Source organism: Platichthys flesus, chromosome 4, assembly GCF_949316205.1.
Source record: "Platichthys flesus chromosome 4, fPlaFle2.1, whole genome shotgun sequence".
Taxonomy (NCBI): domain Eukaryota; kingdom Metazoa; phylum Chordata; class Actinopteri; order Pleuronectiformes; family Pleuronectidae; genus Platichthys; species Platichthys flesus.
Window position 1 is genome coordinate 12,317,324 of NC_084948.1, and position 15,514 is coordinate 12,332,837.

The window sequence follows — 15,514 nt, forward strand, 5'->3', positions numbered from 1 at the left end:
CAAAGTTTATTGTCACATGCACCAATAACAGCGTCATCGGAGCAGTGAAATTCTTATGACATGGCAGGCAAACATCTACGCAGTAGGCGACTTTACAAAATGAAAAAAAATAACATACTATGTAACATAACATATAACATAACATTGTAACATATAACATATAACACAGTCAAGTGAATATTAAATTAAGTAATATGAATATATGTATAACATATAACATAGTCAAATAAACACAATTATATCTTATCGTAATAATAATGATAATAATAAAAACGTTATTTATATAGCACTTATCTAAACAAGGTTACAAAGTGAATCACACAAAAATAAATTGTGAAATTAAGGAATGACGTAATATAGGTTTAAAAGCCAAATTATAACATAATAAGGTCAAGACCTGAAAATGTATAGAGAGACCCAACAGTTCCCACAATGAGCAAGCACTTTGGTGACTGGGTTTTTTATAGACTCATTCATTTGTATATAAAATTCCTCAAGACCCCATGGAAAGTAGGAACAGGCCACTAACATCTAACTTGCACTGGCCCCTCTTGGCAGCTCAAGATATGAATACATATGAATACATAAGATATGAATGGCAGCTCAAGATATTAATTCTTACTCTGGGTCACTACCTGTGTTGAGAGTTGTTATGTTAAATAATAAGTTAGTGATTTGTTAGGGTCCTCTGAGTCCAAGTATGAATGGTTGTTAATACCCACTCTGCTATTAAATAAATCATCAAGAATCACAAGCAAGTCCAGTTGTCAATGTACACTACAGATTCTGAAGAAAGCTTGACCTGGATGACTGAGAATCTCCACAGATAACTTCCTAGATAAATTTGATCCATCAGGAACAACAAATTGTTACATGGTAGGCAAACAATAGCTATATTAGCTTTATTTTATAATTCAGAAAATAAATTTGGTCAGACAGACAAACGTAGCAGGAAGGGGCACCAGTATTCAACTTCACATGTCCTACGTGCTACAGCCAAGGTTAAGGTTAAGGGCCATGTAATCATTAATAGACAGAGTTTGTGGAGTAGGTAAGACATTAAGTGTTCTTTCTCACCTTTCCTCTCATTTTAAAACAACAAACACACAGATTCAAACACATGCACAGAGACTCTCACACACACACAAACCTACATTCAGGGAAAACCCACACATCTCCAAACGCCCATGCACATAACTTTTAACCAGTGGCAAATGGCTGTAAATCATTGTGGGATCATATTGTGTTTGTCAGGACTCAACTGGGATCCTTATGATTTATGATTTGTCCTTTGAATTGGTTGAGGAGCATCTGTGTCCCTTTGGCTGTACAAAGCTAAAAAAGGGTTAAAAGTAGAAGTACTAAATACAGTAAATGGCCTATATATATTCAATGGGTGGTAGAATCGGTCTACAAATAGAATAATATTAAATCTGTAAAAAAAAAAAAGGTTTGCCCACCCTATGAACCTTTTAATTTTAAAGTGGGATCGCTGTTGGTTAAAATACCATATTACATCTAACAGTTTCTAAACTATGCATAAGTAGATTGACGTTTTTTGAGTTTGCCTAACTTAAAAAGTATAAATATTTGAACAGTCAAGTCTGAGGTCTGCCTTGTTGTTACTCACTGTCCATTTGACTAACAGTTATCAGTTGGGCCTCAGGCCTAGCTTCCTGCTCTCGGTACATACAGGCTACAGCTTGTCTGACAAGCACACGCCTCAAGACTTTTCGCACTCACTCAAATAAGTACGGAAGACATTCAGCCACAAACTTCACACTCAGGTACACACATCCACTCATGGACAGACTGATCAGGTTGGTCAACACAGGACAGTGTGTGAAGGGCAAAAACTTTTTCTGTGAGTAATTTTAACGCCTCTAGGTCTTTTTTCTGCATGGTAGTATGTTTCAGTGTGAATATACCTATAACAAAAAATGTATTCCTGCTGAACTGACTATAAAAAGGGGGCCTCTCTTTCTCATGTCTGTTATCTGTTAAATTCAACCTGCAGCTGTTTTGAAGAAGGGGAAAAAAAAAAGTGGAGAGAAAAGGAGTCTGCGGAGTGAGCGAGAGGCATTGTTTTCCACGAGGAGCAAATAATGTCAGAGAGAAAAGAGAAAGTAAGAGAGAGCGTCGGATGACTCATCTGTGAAGTGAGAAAAAAGTAAGTCTGGCATCTGCTGTCCAAACTGCATGTGGAGTTGTTATAAAGACCTCAGTGGAGTGAGATTTTGTGATTGGATTGAGCTTGAGTTTGCTGGTAAACATAGTTACAGGGTATGGAGAGAAATGGGCTGAGGTTACAGTAGAGGCAGCAATGTAACATGCATTCCAGCGAGTGAAATATAGAGCAAGGTTTAACGTGGTTATTTCAGAGTCTGGTTTGAGTTAAAAAGTGATTGTGAGACTTTGGAAAACGTAGACGTACACAGAGCCAGAATGATCTGCAAAAATTGCTGCTGATCAAGTGCATTTGTATTTTTGTCTGATTATGCTGCAACTCACATGTTTGTCAAAGATCTGGTTTTCTATGGGGGGAGGATTACTTGACAGTAAGCTTATAGAGTTTGTTTTGCAGAGGTATGAAGATGTTGTGAAACCTGTCGGACCAGGGGGTGAAACAGTACAATGAAAATATAACAATTGTATCATCAACTTAAAGATTTCTTCAAATTAAGTTCTTAATCTTCAAATTAAAGTGAACAGGTTATATCATCATTATTGAACTAAAATTGCCTTGAATGTCAGATGAAAAAATGTATATTTTTGTAAGTGTTAATTACTTATCATTTCAAGTTGATCAAACAATTTTCTTTTTTTTAAATTCACACAATTTAATTAGGTTTTTCATGATGAAAGTTGTAAATTTAATTTATCCACTTTAAATTGAACAAACTTTAATCTTTTTTATGATACCAATTGAAATATTATTTTAAAGATGGTTTAACAACTGTTTCAGTATATTCAGAGTCTCTATATCACAGTCAAAATCGAGCTCTATTTTACATTTATTAAAACCGATTCATATATTTATCAGTTAAATGAGATTGAGATTTTAGGCTCTTAACATTAATAAGTGTAAGTTAATACTTTTAATTTATAGTATTTCACTCATCCTGTTTCTGGTACTTTAAATTTTTTTATAATAATTATGATAGCTTTTAAATTGTATTTTACTTTATAGCTTTGTCAAATTTATTTATCCGTTTTGTCTTATTCTTGCCTCATTAGTCAATTGTGAAACTCCTCTTATCTTCTATCATAGTTCTTCTCTCATCTACTCAACCACCCACTTCAGAAAGAAAAAGACAATTAAAGGAAATCAGCTTTAAAACAATTCTCTCTCTGTAAAATGAAATAAAAAACCAGATGCCTCAAGCTATAAACTGGATTGGGCAAAAAAAACAATGGGGAAGGAAATGATTATTCAGCACAGCATGGCTTAAGGGCTCTGCTGATATACTTTGGGAATAATGTGGTACGGGTCGGGGAAGAACTCACCTTCTTTGACATTAGGAAATAGGAAGATTTTCAAAATACTCACAATTCCCACAAAATAAATAATATAACTTGCTTTAAGAAAATCAGCCATGTTTAGAGAACTGATATCTAAATGTGTGTGCAATTGGGTGCAGCTTGCTGGAATTTAAGGGGACTTCCAATGTTGAGCGTTTCCTGTGCTGTTTGTTTAATTGCATTATTTCACCAGGTCTTTTATTGATTTTGTTTGTTTCATTTACTGTCAAGTACTTTGTAACTGTGTTCTAAAAATGCTATGTATATAAACTTCAAATTCTGATGATTATGTAGTTATTTCCATTATTGTGATTACGTACTTTTCATTATACTTATTCACATGATCTTTTCCCAATCTCTGATCTTATCTTTTCCTCAGGTGTTCCCACAACCAAGATGGCCACCTTTGACAACTACAGTGACACAAACCAAACAGGCTACGGTGCCTCGTACTGTCATTTCAATGAAGATTTTAAATACATTCTCCTGCCTGTGAGCTATGCCCTGGTCTTTGTGATCGGCCTGGTGCTGAACACCACAGCGCTGTATGTGATTGTATTTCGCACAAAGCGCTGGAATCCATCCACCATCTATATGGTCAACCTGACCATGTGTGACACTCTCTACATCTTCACCCTGCCCTTCCTCATCTACTACTACGCCGATGAGAACGACTGGCCCTTCGGTGAACCCTTCTGCAAAGTGATACGCTTCCTGTTTTATTCCAACTTATACGGTACAGCCCCTGCGCAATACAGAAAAAGATGGCTAGACATGGGATATCTCAAGGTTACTCAATATGGATTAAATAAAATAAAACACACGTTTCTTTTAAACAATAAAATATAACTAAGTCAACACATTTTGAATGATAATCACTAATCGCTCTCTCTCTGGTAGGTTCCATATTGTTCCTGTGCTGTATCAGTCTGCATCGCTTTGTTGGAATTTGTTATCCAGTCCACTCCCTGTACTGGGTCAGCACTCGTCGGGCCCGCCTGGTGTCTGTGGCAGTGTGGGCCTTTGTGTTACTCTGCCAGGCTCCTGTTCTCTACTTCTCAAGAACAAGGTGATTCGTCTTCTTTCTTTCTTTCTTTCCTTCTTTATGAAGGTGGTTCTAATTGTGTTTATTAGATTTTTTGACACAACTTCTCAAAGAAGTATTTTATCTTAGGTTGCCTTGATTGCACAGTTCAATGAGCAACCACCCTGCTACCTAGTATCTTTACATCTTACCTCCTTTCTTCACCACTCATTTCTTCTTCTGTGGATCAGTTCCAAACATGAATTTAATCATCCTAATACTGTCATCTGTTATCTCCTCTGCCAGGGAGAGGGCCACTGGGCGGGTCTGCTACGACACCACCAGCCCGGAGCTGTTTGACGACTTCCTGGTGTACAGCTCTGTGGTGTCAGTTGTCATGTTCTGCCTGCCCTTCATGGTGGTGATGGTGTGCTATGGCCTTATGGTGCGGAAGCTTCGGGAGTCAAGCTGGGGGTCTTCAGGCGGGGACGAAGGGGAGAGAGGAGGTCTGGCGGCTAAGCGCTCAAAGCAGAAGTCAGTGAAGATGATTATCATCGTGCTGGCGATGTTCATGCTCTGCTTCCTCCCTTTCCACCTCACCAGGAGTCTTTACTACTCCTTCAGGTACCTGAGGCAGTCCAACCCAGCACAGGTGAGGACAAACGCACATTTACAAGACAAGGTAAGACTAGATTAGACAAAGCTAGAGGTTAGGCAAGACAAGACAAGACTAGGTTTGAATAGTCTGTATATGACCACTCAAAGAAGCTGGCAGTACAGGCTATTGTCATTCACAGATTCACAACATTCTAACAGCACTTTTTCTATGAGGGGGAATTCAGGTTTCAGTCTCTTGCTGATGGGGGACTTTCTGGTTATAGGACGACCACTATACCCCCTCAGCCACAGCTGACTAAGCGAGACAAGACAAGGCTAGACAAGACTGGGCTAGACTAGACCAGATTAGACCATATTATGCATGATTAGATTAGGCTAGACTTGATTAGATAAGGCTAGGCTAGGCTAGGCTAGGCTGGGCTAGGCAAGACTAGATATGACATGACTAGACTAGAATATAATAGTCTGACAAGTCTAGACTAGACTAGACTTGATACAACTAGATACATTTAGACTAGACAAGACTAGATTAGACTACTAGACTAAACTACATAAGATAAGACTAGAATAAACTAGACTATATTCTTAAAATGTGTTATAATGGCTTGAAAAGCTCAGTGTGTCACATGTTATATGTTTTAACATATGTATGTATTATATGTTCACCAGCTCAGCTGTAGTTGGCTTGAGGCCTCCAGTATTGCCTACAAGGTGACTCGACCTTTGGCCAGTGCCAACAGCTGCGTGGACCCCATCCTTTACTTCCTGGCTGGGCAGGACGTCCGCAGTAACCTCACAAAGAAGATCAGGTCAAAACGTGCAGGTGTGGGCCAGTTATCGACGACACAAATCTGACCCAACAACTCATGGTGTCTTGGTAAACATGTTAAAGTTGCAGGGACTGTGCTCACGACATCTCATCAGTGCACCTTTCAATGTTCAGCAAGCACAATACCTCTGAGTGTCAGGTCTTTACGAAGAAGCAAATGTTAAATCGTGTATGTTATTTTTTTAGCAATTATGAATGTTTTTCTTCAGGAGTTTAATTTATATTGATACAAATGTACTGTACAGGGATATTCATAGGTATAAGCACGTACTGTTTTTTTTAAGTGTTACTTGTCTGTTTTGAATAATTGAAGGACTTTAGTTGTGCAAGTTCAAACACTCTGTATTTGGATTTCTGTCATCACCCAGCAGAAAATCTATGCTCAGGATGAGATATGACGAAGAAAGGTTGTAAATAAATCATGTAGTGCATGCCTGACTTGACTCGTCTGAGCCACGTTTATCAGATACTGTAGGTCTGTGTGCTCTTGTCAGACACTCCCTGCCCTTTAAGGCTTGTTAGGAACAGTTGTGTGAACATGTACCAATTTAGTATAATGTGTCATGCAGCAATGATTTCAATCTAGATGCCTTTATGTGTGTGGAATATTTTCTTCTTACATAACAGCTGAGTCAGTATTGCAATAATTTTGCAAAACATTCTCTGCACAGGCTTTATTTATTCTGTAAAATCTCAGAATATTTCCACAGTGCAACCTCTGAGCAGCGTTACCTGAAACCTGAGCAGACTGACGTCAGTCTGTGAGTTAGGAATTTGGAAAGTGCAATTTGTGGGAAGAGCAAGTACCACTCAGTAATCTCTCTGGTTTTGGCCGCACCTCCCTTTTCATTTAATGTATACAAGTCCAACACTAGGGGGAGACACTAGTTAACAAAAGAGACAGGATGTTGCTGGAGGCTCTGGTCTCAACCAGACTGTGTAATTAGAGGTCTCAACTCAATTTTTGATCAAGTTCTTAAAAAAGACACACACACACAAACACACAACTCGGTCAACAACAAAAGCACACAAGGCAGGTTAGTAAAATACACCCCTTCTTTATTTCAAGAGTAAAAACATCATACAGAATAATGTCATCATACAAACACAATCTAAAAAGTTGATGAAATGAAATGTTTTTTTATTCCTTCCTACTCGGCAGCTTGGAGACATTTAATAAGAAACCTAACATAAGTAAAAATAAATCAAATGTAAAACATGGAACTGTAACAATAACTGTGAAAATAAGCACCTAAAAAAAACACTATGAATATACTGCACTCTTTAAAACCCATGAGGATGTAAACTAAAGCCAAGACTTTGGAGCATCTCGACGACTTATCCTCTGCAGCCATGGTTGATTTAAAGAAACTATAAAGAAGGATCATGCATCCCTGTGTGTATGTTTAATTGTGTGCGTGTCGTTACTTAACTGAGGTTGGGTTATGTGCACAGAAAAGCGTTTTACTAAAATTATGCAGCCAAATGGTGAAAAGATCAAACTGAACTGAATTAACAGGTCGATTCGGTTTTATCTGCACTGAGGTGTGTGAGGAGTTTGCCAGGTTTTGATTGGTGGATTACAAATGTCACTCACTGGTGCCGTCTTTACCCTTGACACGAGATCTAGTATATCATGCATAGATATACTTAAAATTATAAAAGCCAGGTATGGTCCGTTTCTTGATACCCACCCATATTTACATATGTACATTCATTTACATGTTCTATTCTACAAAACCGAGCTTCATACACTTCGTACTTATTTTGCCCTGAGAGTGAAAGGCGGATTCTTGTTATTTGGAAGCAGATGCTGTGATGTAGTATCAGGGGGGCCCCTCTAAAACATAATTTGGCCTCTGATCACTTATCCTCACAGTCCTACATTTAGATTAAGTGGTTAAAAGTCACACATATTACTGTTAATGCTGATTGTGGGTGGGTGTACATTGCAGAACAAATGGTTTTCAAACTCTCTGATGTTCAATAAGTCCAAGTGAAGTGAGCTCCTTCTACATTCAACATCCTCAAGGTCTGAAACGTTCACTCACCTGCACTTTCTATTTGGGCAGGAGCAGGAGAAGCTAAATCACAGAACTTGTACAAAATATCTCAAGCTTAGAAATCATATTGCGTTTTTTCAACAGGTCCTCCTTCATAATACTTTCTGAGGTGCGACTGGAGTCTGTATTCAAGCGTCATGTGATGGACCAACCTTCAAACGCAAACTTGATGTTGCTTTCTTGTTTCTTTACACACCTCTGAATTAATTTGGATACTCTCACTACTGTTTGACTTTCTTGCAGTAAAATACTGTGTGTTTGTCTCGATGTAGACTATGTGTCGTGTATGTTTTAACCCCCAGGTCCATTTTTTTCATGGATTTGCAAAAACAGGGACTGAGGGTGACTTTGTTTCTTATACAAACTTCCACTCTTTGTTTTCTCATCCCTTCGTCTAGTGTCACTTGTTGATTAATTGTTCACTTCACGAGAAATAAATATATCCACTGATTGAGCCTTTCCCACTCTGGATGGGGGACAGTGAAGCAGCTTCAGTTGATCTACTTTTTATGCAGTAATAAATACATGAATGTTTCTCTTCTTGCATAAATAGACATGACGTCTTCCAGCAGGAGGTGGCTCTTGTAGTTTCTTGATGTCAGTTGCGTTAGACGACACCCTCCTCCCCGTGCTGCGAAGTCGTCAGAACATGATGAGGTCATCTTCAGCGAGGTAGCTTCATCGTACACCGTCTTTCTCTGTCTCCTCATCTGAAGGACATGGGGAGGTACAAGGACGACCTGATGGACAGAATGAGTGAAACGAAGGTTTCAAAGTTTAATAAAAAAGACTTATAGATTTCCACTAATCTCATTAGTTCTCAATGAATAAATGAATAATTAACACATTAGGGAGTGACCAAGTGATGAGTATTAAGATGCTGTCTCAGCTCTGACTAAGCTCGGAGTACTGGCACACACTCATGACACGAGGCAACTAACTCAAACATACTGTCGCAACAATTTAATTTCACAGTAAAGCAGACGAACGGAACAAAACACTGATCCAAAACAAGTTAATCTCTAATCAGTAGAAATAGAGAGAAAGAGGGATGGAGAGAGACTTTGGAGATTGTACCTCCAGATGCCAGACGATGAAGAGGAGAAGTGTTTCCCACCAAACAGGGAGTTTCTCTGCTTCTCTGCTTCTGGGGAGGATGTCTTGGTTTCCATGGTGACAGGTTGCTGCTCACGAATCTGAGCAACTTGAAATCTGTGAATTGAGCAGAAAATATAACCAATGTCACACTCAGATAATATGATAATAATGGTCATAATCATAGCTGCCAACATAACACACACTGTTACAGATGTGGACGTCTGTCTGAGAGTTGCTGACTTTTTTTTAAGGGTTTGAAAGCAGCTTATGTTTCTGTGTAGATTAACTTATAAATAAAAAATTACAGTTTAAATATTCCGTAAACTGATACTAACAATCAAATGAGTGTGGTGGAGTAAAGAGCACAACTATATATTGACATTACATGTGTCATGTTGTATGTTGAGTATGACAATATCAGTCTCACCTCCCCACAGACAACACTGTCAACTCTCCCTCCTTCTTCTCCTTCACTTCAGTCACTTCTACTTTTTCATTTAAAGTATTTGGCACGACAGTTGGGGGATGGTGCGTGTCAAGACACACGCCCTCCAGCAGGGGGGTCTTCTGATGGTCGGTGGATGTGTCCAGGGAGGGAAGGATTAGGGTCTGCGGAGGCTTCAGTGGATCTTTGAGGGAATCCAGAGGAGGTATGAGAAAAGCGGGCCACTTTCTCTGAGCACAACGGGTGCAACGTAAGCCGTGTTTGGGGGTCAGGCCCGAGAGGCCGGAGATGGTGTGGAGGTGGGACTGATGGGGGCAGAGTCTGGGGAGGGAGCAAAACGTGGACAGGGGAGACAGCATGGGAAACCTGGGAGAAGAGAGGAGAGAGTGAACAGGGGGTTAGTCAGACATTTTTACATTTTCAAAATAAAGTGAGTTACAGGTGACTCAGTGACATTTAAACCTGGAATAGGCAATATTGATGAAGCACAGTGAAGAGGTATATCACATAATTGATCAACCTCAGATTTGTAAAGGGTTTTTAAGTGTTAATCAAGTGTTTGTCATTCTCTACTCATAAATAAGAGTTCACAACTTCACTCAGGAGCAAAAATCTGTGTTTAAACTGAAAACAAATAATAATGTGACATTTATTGTGATAATTATTAATGTGGACTGAATTTTTTTCTTGGTATTTTTGGCCACATCGCCCAGCCCTATAGATCTCGTTATTAATTCAGGTAATAAAAAGCCAGGCTGCAATATTGTCTCTTTTGCTTACATGTGTAAATGTAAAATAAATTGAAACACTGCACATGGTCACCCTGTGCTCTTTAGTTTCTGTTGTTTCGTTGTTCTTTTGTGCAGAAAAAAAAGAGAGCAAAAGAGATGAATACAGCTGTGTGACCCTGTTGTACTAGTGAGTGACCTGTAGTGGCCCCAGATAACTTCTGCACACACACAAACAAACACACACATAGATAAAGAGAGAATGTTCTCGAATGTTAAGCGCACATGTTTCAGCAGTCTCATAGAGCCAGAGGCCCCTGAGACCTCTCTATATTGTGCATGTGGCATACACACATACTCAAGTGCGTTGGATCCAGTTTCCATTACATCATACAAAGAGATAAGATGAACTTTAAGGAATCTGCTGGAGGAGCTGGGTCAGTGCAAGGAACATACAGTGCAAATGATTCCTGTGTGTGTCCATCCCAGACAGTGGATGTGGGGTTAAAAACCACAGCACACTGGTGGAAACTCTGGTCACCATCTGTGTCTTACTGGACTTGTTAGATTGACTTGAGCGATATTAATGACAGCAACGCACAACCCAGTTTCCACCCACAACTACACATGGTCATGTAAACTGTGTGACTTTAAGCTGTAAGTGTAAGTGTTTGAGCCTCATGACTCAACCGACAGTGGTTACAACGATGTGAGACGTCAACTTCAGACATGTGGGGGTGCGTCAGGTACATGGCCTGATGTCAACTTCATGGAGCTGACGTTTGAATGTTTAACTTTACCTTTATAGAGGTATAAAACATGTAGTAAGTAGATATCTCGTTCTAAACATTCTGCTCTACACACAACCAAGTACACATACGTAGATTTCAATCTACTTGGTTTTAGGGTTAGCGTTAGAATTAGGTTTAGGTTTAGATTTGGTTAAGGGTTAGGGTTAGGCATTTAGTTTGGATGGTTAGGGTAAGGGGCTAGGGAATGCATAATGACAATGAGTGACTAAGGTAGTTGTACAAACGTGTGTGTGCGTTTGTGGTCTCATACTTGATTGAGGATCCTTTCAAGGCCATCTGTTTGCTCTCGTACTCAAGCAGCAGCTCCTCCAGTGCAGCAGCATTTTCTGAAACACACAAACATAAAAAATACTCCATCAGTAATTATGTTAACTACAGTGATAGTCAATAACTTTTTTGCTGAAAGTAATACTGTAAATTCCTGTTTGAAGGAATATAAGATTTAAGATCATATTAAAGGTTTATAAACATGTTTTATCTTTGCACTTTCTGGCATCTGATTGGCTAAAGTGCTGGGGTTTCATTAACCTGAAGTATTCCTTGACTATTTTGGCTATTTTTGAAAGCCTTTGATTTTGCCTTTATACACCAAATTAAAACAGGATTACCTTGTAAATGCTTGTTTTGTTGTAAACATTGCATATATCAACAGACAATTAATTTTCACTTAGTTTACAGAATAAATCAAGATTTTAAACCCAACAACACAACACATGGTGTGATTTGATCACAGCTGAAAGTATTACTCCACAGAGTCATATGCTTGTTTTGCAATGTGGAAACAAACCACAATCTCAGATCTAATTCCACCCATCAACCTGGCATGGAGAGACAAAGAGCTGCTGAGTCGGCAGCGATAAAGACGATTCCTTGGTTGTGTGTGACGTCCTGTGACAACTCGTGTTCCCATCTTAAGCCACAAGAGATGACCACGATGACAACGAGCTCTTACAGAGGGTGACCTCACTGCTGGTAGTTACTGGACACGTACCTTTCTTTTCTGTGATGAGGCGAACGAGGACACCGATGGTGTCTTCATTGAGGTCGTCAGATATGTAGGGACAAGCGTTTCCTAGTGCAAGGAAACAGAGAACAAATTGACCCCTTTTAATTGTTTTTTATAGTTGAGTGGATATGTGTACTGTGGTAGTTACTGTATGTGCAGATTAACCGATGAGTTTGTATGAAAGCGCCATGTTCCCAGCTTCTCTCCGAGTCGTCAGAAAGACAATCAGGAGAAACATTGTTGGAGTTGCAGAGCCAACAGCACAGTTCACACGGTGCATGTCGCTGCTGGGACACCATGCCGCGCCGCACGATGGGACTGATAGGGATGGATGTGGATCACTGAACAGCAAAGAATAGATACGCTTCCATGGCAACCCCTGTCACCATCCCGTAATAGCACGGCACAGTGAGGCAGCTGAGACAGAGAGAGTGATGAGGACGTTGGGGGATCTGGAACAGCTCTGTCAGCGATCACACTCCATTCAGCGCTTTAGGAGCACACAGAGCTGTGTGTGGGTGGTTGTGTGTGTGTCTCTGTGTGTCTGTGTGCGAGTCTCTGCTATACCAGACCCCCAATGCCAGGAGACTTTATGTGTCTGTGAATTAAAGAACACAATGTGACTGTGTAGATTTGTGTGTGTCTGTGTGGGAGAGTGTGTGTGAGGGTGTGTGTTATAGCGGCCCCCCCAATGCGAGGTGACTTTGTGTGTCTGTGAATTGAAGAACAAAACGTGACTGTGTAGATTCGTGTGTGGGTGTGTTTGTGTGTGTGTTAGGCTGTTGTTGTCTCCACAGTGGCTGTTGCTAAGTGAGGATAACAGCATCTGCATCACAGTGAGATCTCGTCTATTTATTGTCATAACGTCGAGGCAGCAGCACTTTATAATTTGTTGTGTAGTCTTCGTAATGATCCCTTTTACATTTGATTTGAAGTACTTTGAATTGCCTTGTTGTTGAAATGTGATAAACTTTCCTTGTTTTCAGATTTGTTTCAGTTTGAGCTGCTTGAACTTGCTGTTTGACCATTAACATTAACACAAACATTATTGTTCACATACTTGCTGAGGTACTTCGTTTCAATGGAGGATTCCAGTAGGGGGCACACCACAGACATCACACTATACTGTAGAGCACTCTGCTTTTTAATCTTTGACTCAGACCGATCTTTCTGCCACTTCTGGATGTGAGTTCAGTGAACATAAACAAAGATGGCAACACTACACTAGAACAACATTTGTCTACCCTGACCCTGCAAAGGACTCTCTAATGCCCTGACCCTTTTACTCGCGCATTGCATTTTGTGTATGTGTCGTGCTGACTTCTGAAAACACACATAACCTACCCACTGAACAGACACAGGATACGCAAAGCAGCCATCTAGCTTACGGTAACGGCAAGTATTTTCCGACCCTAGAAAAAAACTGAATTATAAAGTTGCAGTAATTCAACTCTACGTTACACTCTACGTCTCATGCCTGCGCAGGTGGAGGCCTGTGTGACATAAACACAAAAGTTGCAGATTGATGTCGTCTCAGGACATTTTTATGTGCCACCCCACATTTGCCTTTTTTGTTTCCCTCTGTCTGCTTTCCAATAAGTCAAAAATATGTCTGTGTCTGCAGCTCTGCACAGTTGTCTCTGCGGAGTTTAGCTCAGCCTGGCTTCGCTGTAATTCTTCCCCCAGGGTTTTCTCCCTGACTGGAGGAAAGTGCTGGAGTAAGAAGTTTACCTCTTATCTCAGCGCGGTCGGGACTTCAGTACGCAGAGAGAGACAGACAGACAGACTGTCCACTGCAACAAGGATAGTAACATAAGAATGACAGGGAGATAAAGTTTTCCCATGCAGTCTCCTCCTGACCACTAATCATTGTTTTTCCCTACTTTTCCACCTGCAGTCTGATACCCTGATAATACAACCCTCTTTCTCCTCCTTTTATCTCACACAGCTCATCTCTGCACTGTTGCATCATCTGTCCTCAAAGCTGTGGAGGCGAGGAGGAGAGGAGAGCAAGAAAGGAGCTGAGAGTTAAGGAGGTGAAAAGGCGTCTAAAAATCACTCCGCCAATGTATAACCCTACATCTGTAACACATTACTGTAGATATCGTCTTTTTTTAAACTTTATATTAAGGTTCAAACTGTGTCTTTGGCTTATAACACCTTTTATAAACACTATTGTTAATGTTCAATGTGCGTTATCAAGTTACTAGTAGTATCAAGTAGTTTCATATACAACACGCACTGACAGCAAATGGATTTCGGAGAAAGGGACAGAAGAGGAAATCAGACGAGGAAAGAGAGGACAAAAGGAGACGGGACAGGGACTGAGAAGAAAGTGGAGACAGAAACAGGAGACATTAACCATGAGCTGAGAACCTGGGTGAATTATTGATCTGGCTGGGAAAGGAGAGATAGAAGGATAGTGTCATGTTTATAGACAAGAAAGGGAGGGGGTGTCAGAGAGCCAAGAAACGGGATGAATGGAGAGTAGGTGGGCAGATAAAGTGCGGCTGCAGGGGGGGGGGGGTTCAGGGAGATTCCCTTTAGGTGCATGGTTGTCTTGGGTTTCACAACAAAGTGCTGCGAGATGCTGAGACCCAGGCAACGCAGGAAACAAAAGGCAGAGATCACTGACAGCAAGAGTGCTGCTGTGACCTCTGTCCGGCCTTGCAAATGCCTGAAATCCCCCATCTTGTCCGCACACAAGTCACTAGACACTATATATTTTAATCCTGAATGCGACAATAAATCCGAAGGTGTGAAAACGTCAGCGCGTGGGGCTCGTTTGTCAGAGGCTGAGATCCGTCGAGGTGGCAGCTGTGCTCCAACGCTGTGATGCCTCGCTACTTGCTACTGTAGTTGTGGTTGAGGGAAACTCATGCACACAGACCCCCTGGATAAACTACAAAACAGTGGAGTGTGATAACTGGTAAAAACATTATGTAAGTAGTAGTAGTTCGGCTACAGTGGGATGGACACTATATCCACAAGAAGTGAAATCTGTAGTGTGTTTCTTTGTCTGTGGCTCGCATATCCCAAGAATTGTTCAACTTATCGGCTTCACACTTGACATGTGTATTGTTATTGGGCCCAAGGAAGTGCAGTGATGAATAAATTGCATACTTGAGAACATGATAAGCTCAATATATTGATGAAATTTAAATAAGCAGGCAGTAAGTGCTCAGCGGCTGCATCTAGGGCTTGTCAACTTAAGTGACTTTCACGGCAATGGCTATGCGATTCTCCAGTTCGGGTTCTGTGCACCGACTCAAGCTTCACTGAACAGCTCTCTGTCTTTACTTGGCTCGATTGTTGCAGGTCACTTTGACAGTTTAGGAAAGAAAATGGCAACCAGCATCACCACAGGCC

General features: G+C 40.5%; 2 protein-coding genes across 3 annotated transcripts in view; one reads left to right on the forward strand and one right to left on the reverse strand.

The window, feature by feature from the left end:
* The first annotated feature begins 1,743 nt into the window (after positions 1 to 1,743).
* On the forward strand, positions 1,744 to 6,431 carry LOC133952281 (P2Y purinoceptor 2-like). Of its 2 annotated transcripts, XM_062386658.1 has the most exons (6): positions 1,758 to 1,864; positions 2,018 to 2,170; positions 3,902 to 4,258; positions 4,423 to 4,591; positions 4,853 to 5,198; positions 5,834 to 6,431. In XM_062386658.1, the coding sequence occupies exons 3-6, from the start codon at positions 3,919 to 3,921 to the stop codon at positions 6,017 to 6,019; spliced, it is 1,041 nt and encodes a 346-aa protein (XP_062242642.1). In that variant the 5' UTR covers positions 1,758 to 1,864; positions 2,018 to 2,170; positions 3,902 to 3,918; the 3' UTR covers positions 6,020 to 6,431. The 2 variants fall into 2 exon arrangements, with proteins under 2 accessions (XP_062242641.1, XP_062242642.1); XM_062386657.1 differs by lacking the exon at positions 2,018 to 2,170 and having other exon boundaries at positions 1,744 to 1,864.
* A 616-nt stretch (positions 6,432 to 7,047) lies between these two features.
* relt (RELT TNF receptor) overlaps positions 7,048 to 15,514 on the reverse strand; it is a 26,142-nt gene continuing 17,675 nt past the window's right edge. Inside the window, exons 7-11 of the mRNA XM_062386656.1 lie at positions 12,131 to 12,211; positions 11,390 to 11,465; positions 9,582 to 9,965; positions 9,134 to 9,268; positions 7,048 to 8,796 (exon numbers count right to left, since the gene is read on the reverse strand). Coding sequence (XP_062242640.1) covers positions 8,763 to 8,796; positions 9,134 to 9,268; positions 9,582 to 9,965; positions 11,390 to 11,465; positions 12,131 to 12,211 — 710 coding nt within the window. The 3' untranslated portion in view covers positions 7,048 to 8,762. The remainder of the gene's footprint in view (positions 8,797 to 9,133; positions 9,269 to 9,581; positions 9,966 to 11,389; positions 11,466 to 12,130; positions 12,212 to 15,514) is intronic.

Bases quoted from the DNA above. Each gene is read 5' to 3' on its own strand.
- LOC133952281 (XM_062386657.1), top strand. From the start codon at position 1,804: ATGGACAGACTGATCAGGTTGGTCAACACAGGACAGTGTGTGAAGGGC. The intron at 4,259-4,422 runs GTACAGCCCCTG...TCTCTCTGGTAG, and splicing joins GTTTTATTCCAACTTATACG to GTTCCATATTGTTCCTGTGC. The intron at 5,199-5,833 runs GTGAGGACAAAC...TATGTTCACCAG, and splicing joins GGCAGTCCAACCCAGCACAG to CTCAGCTGTAGTTGGCTTGA.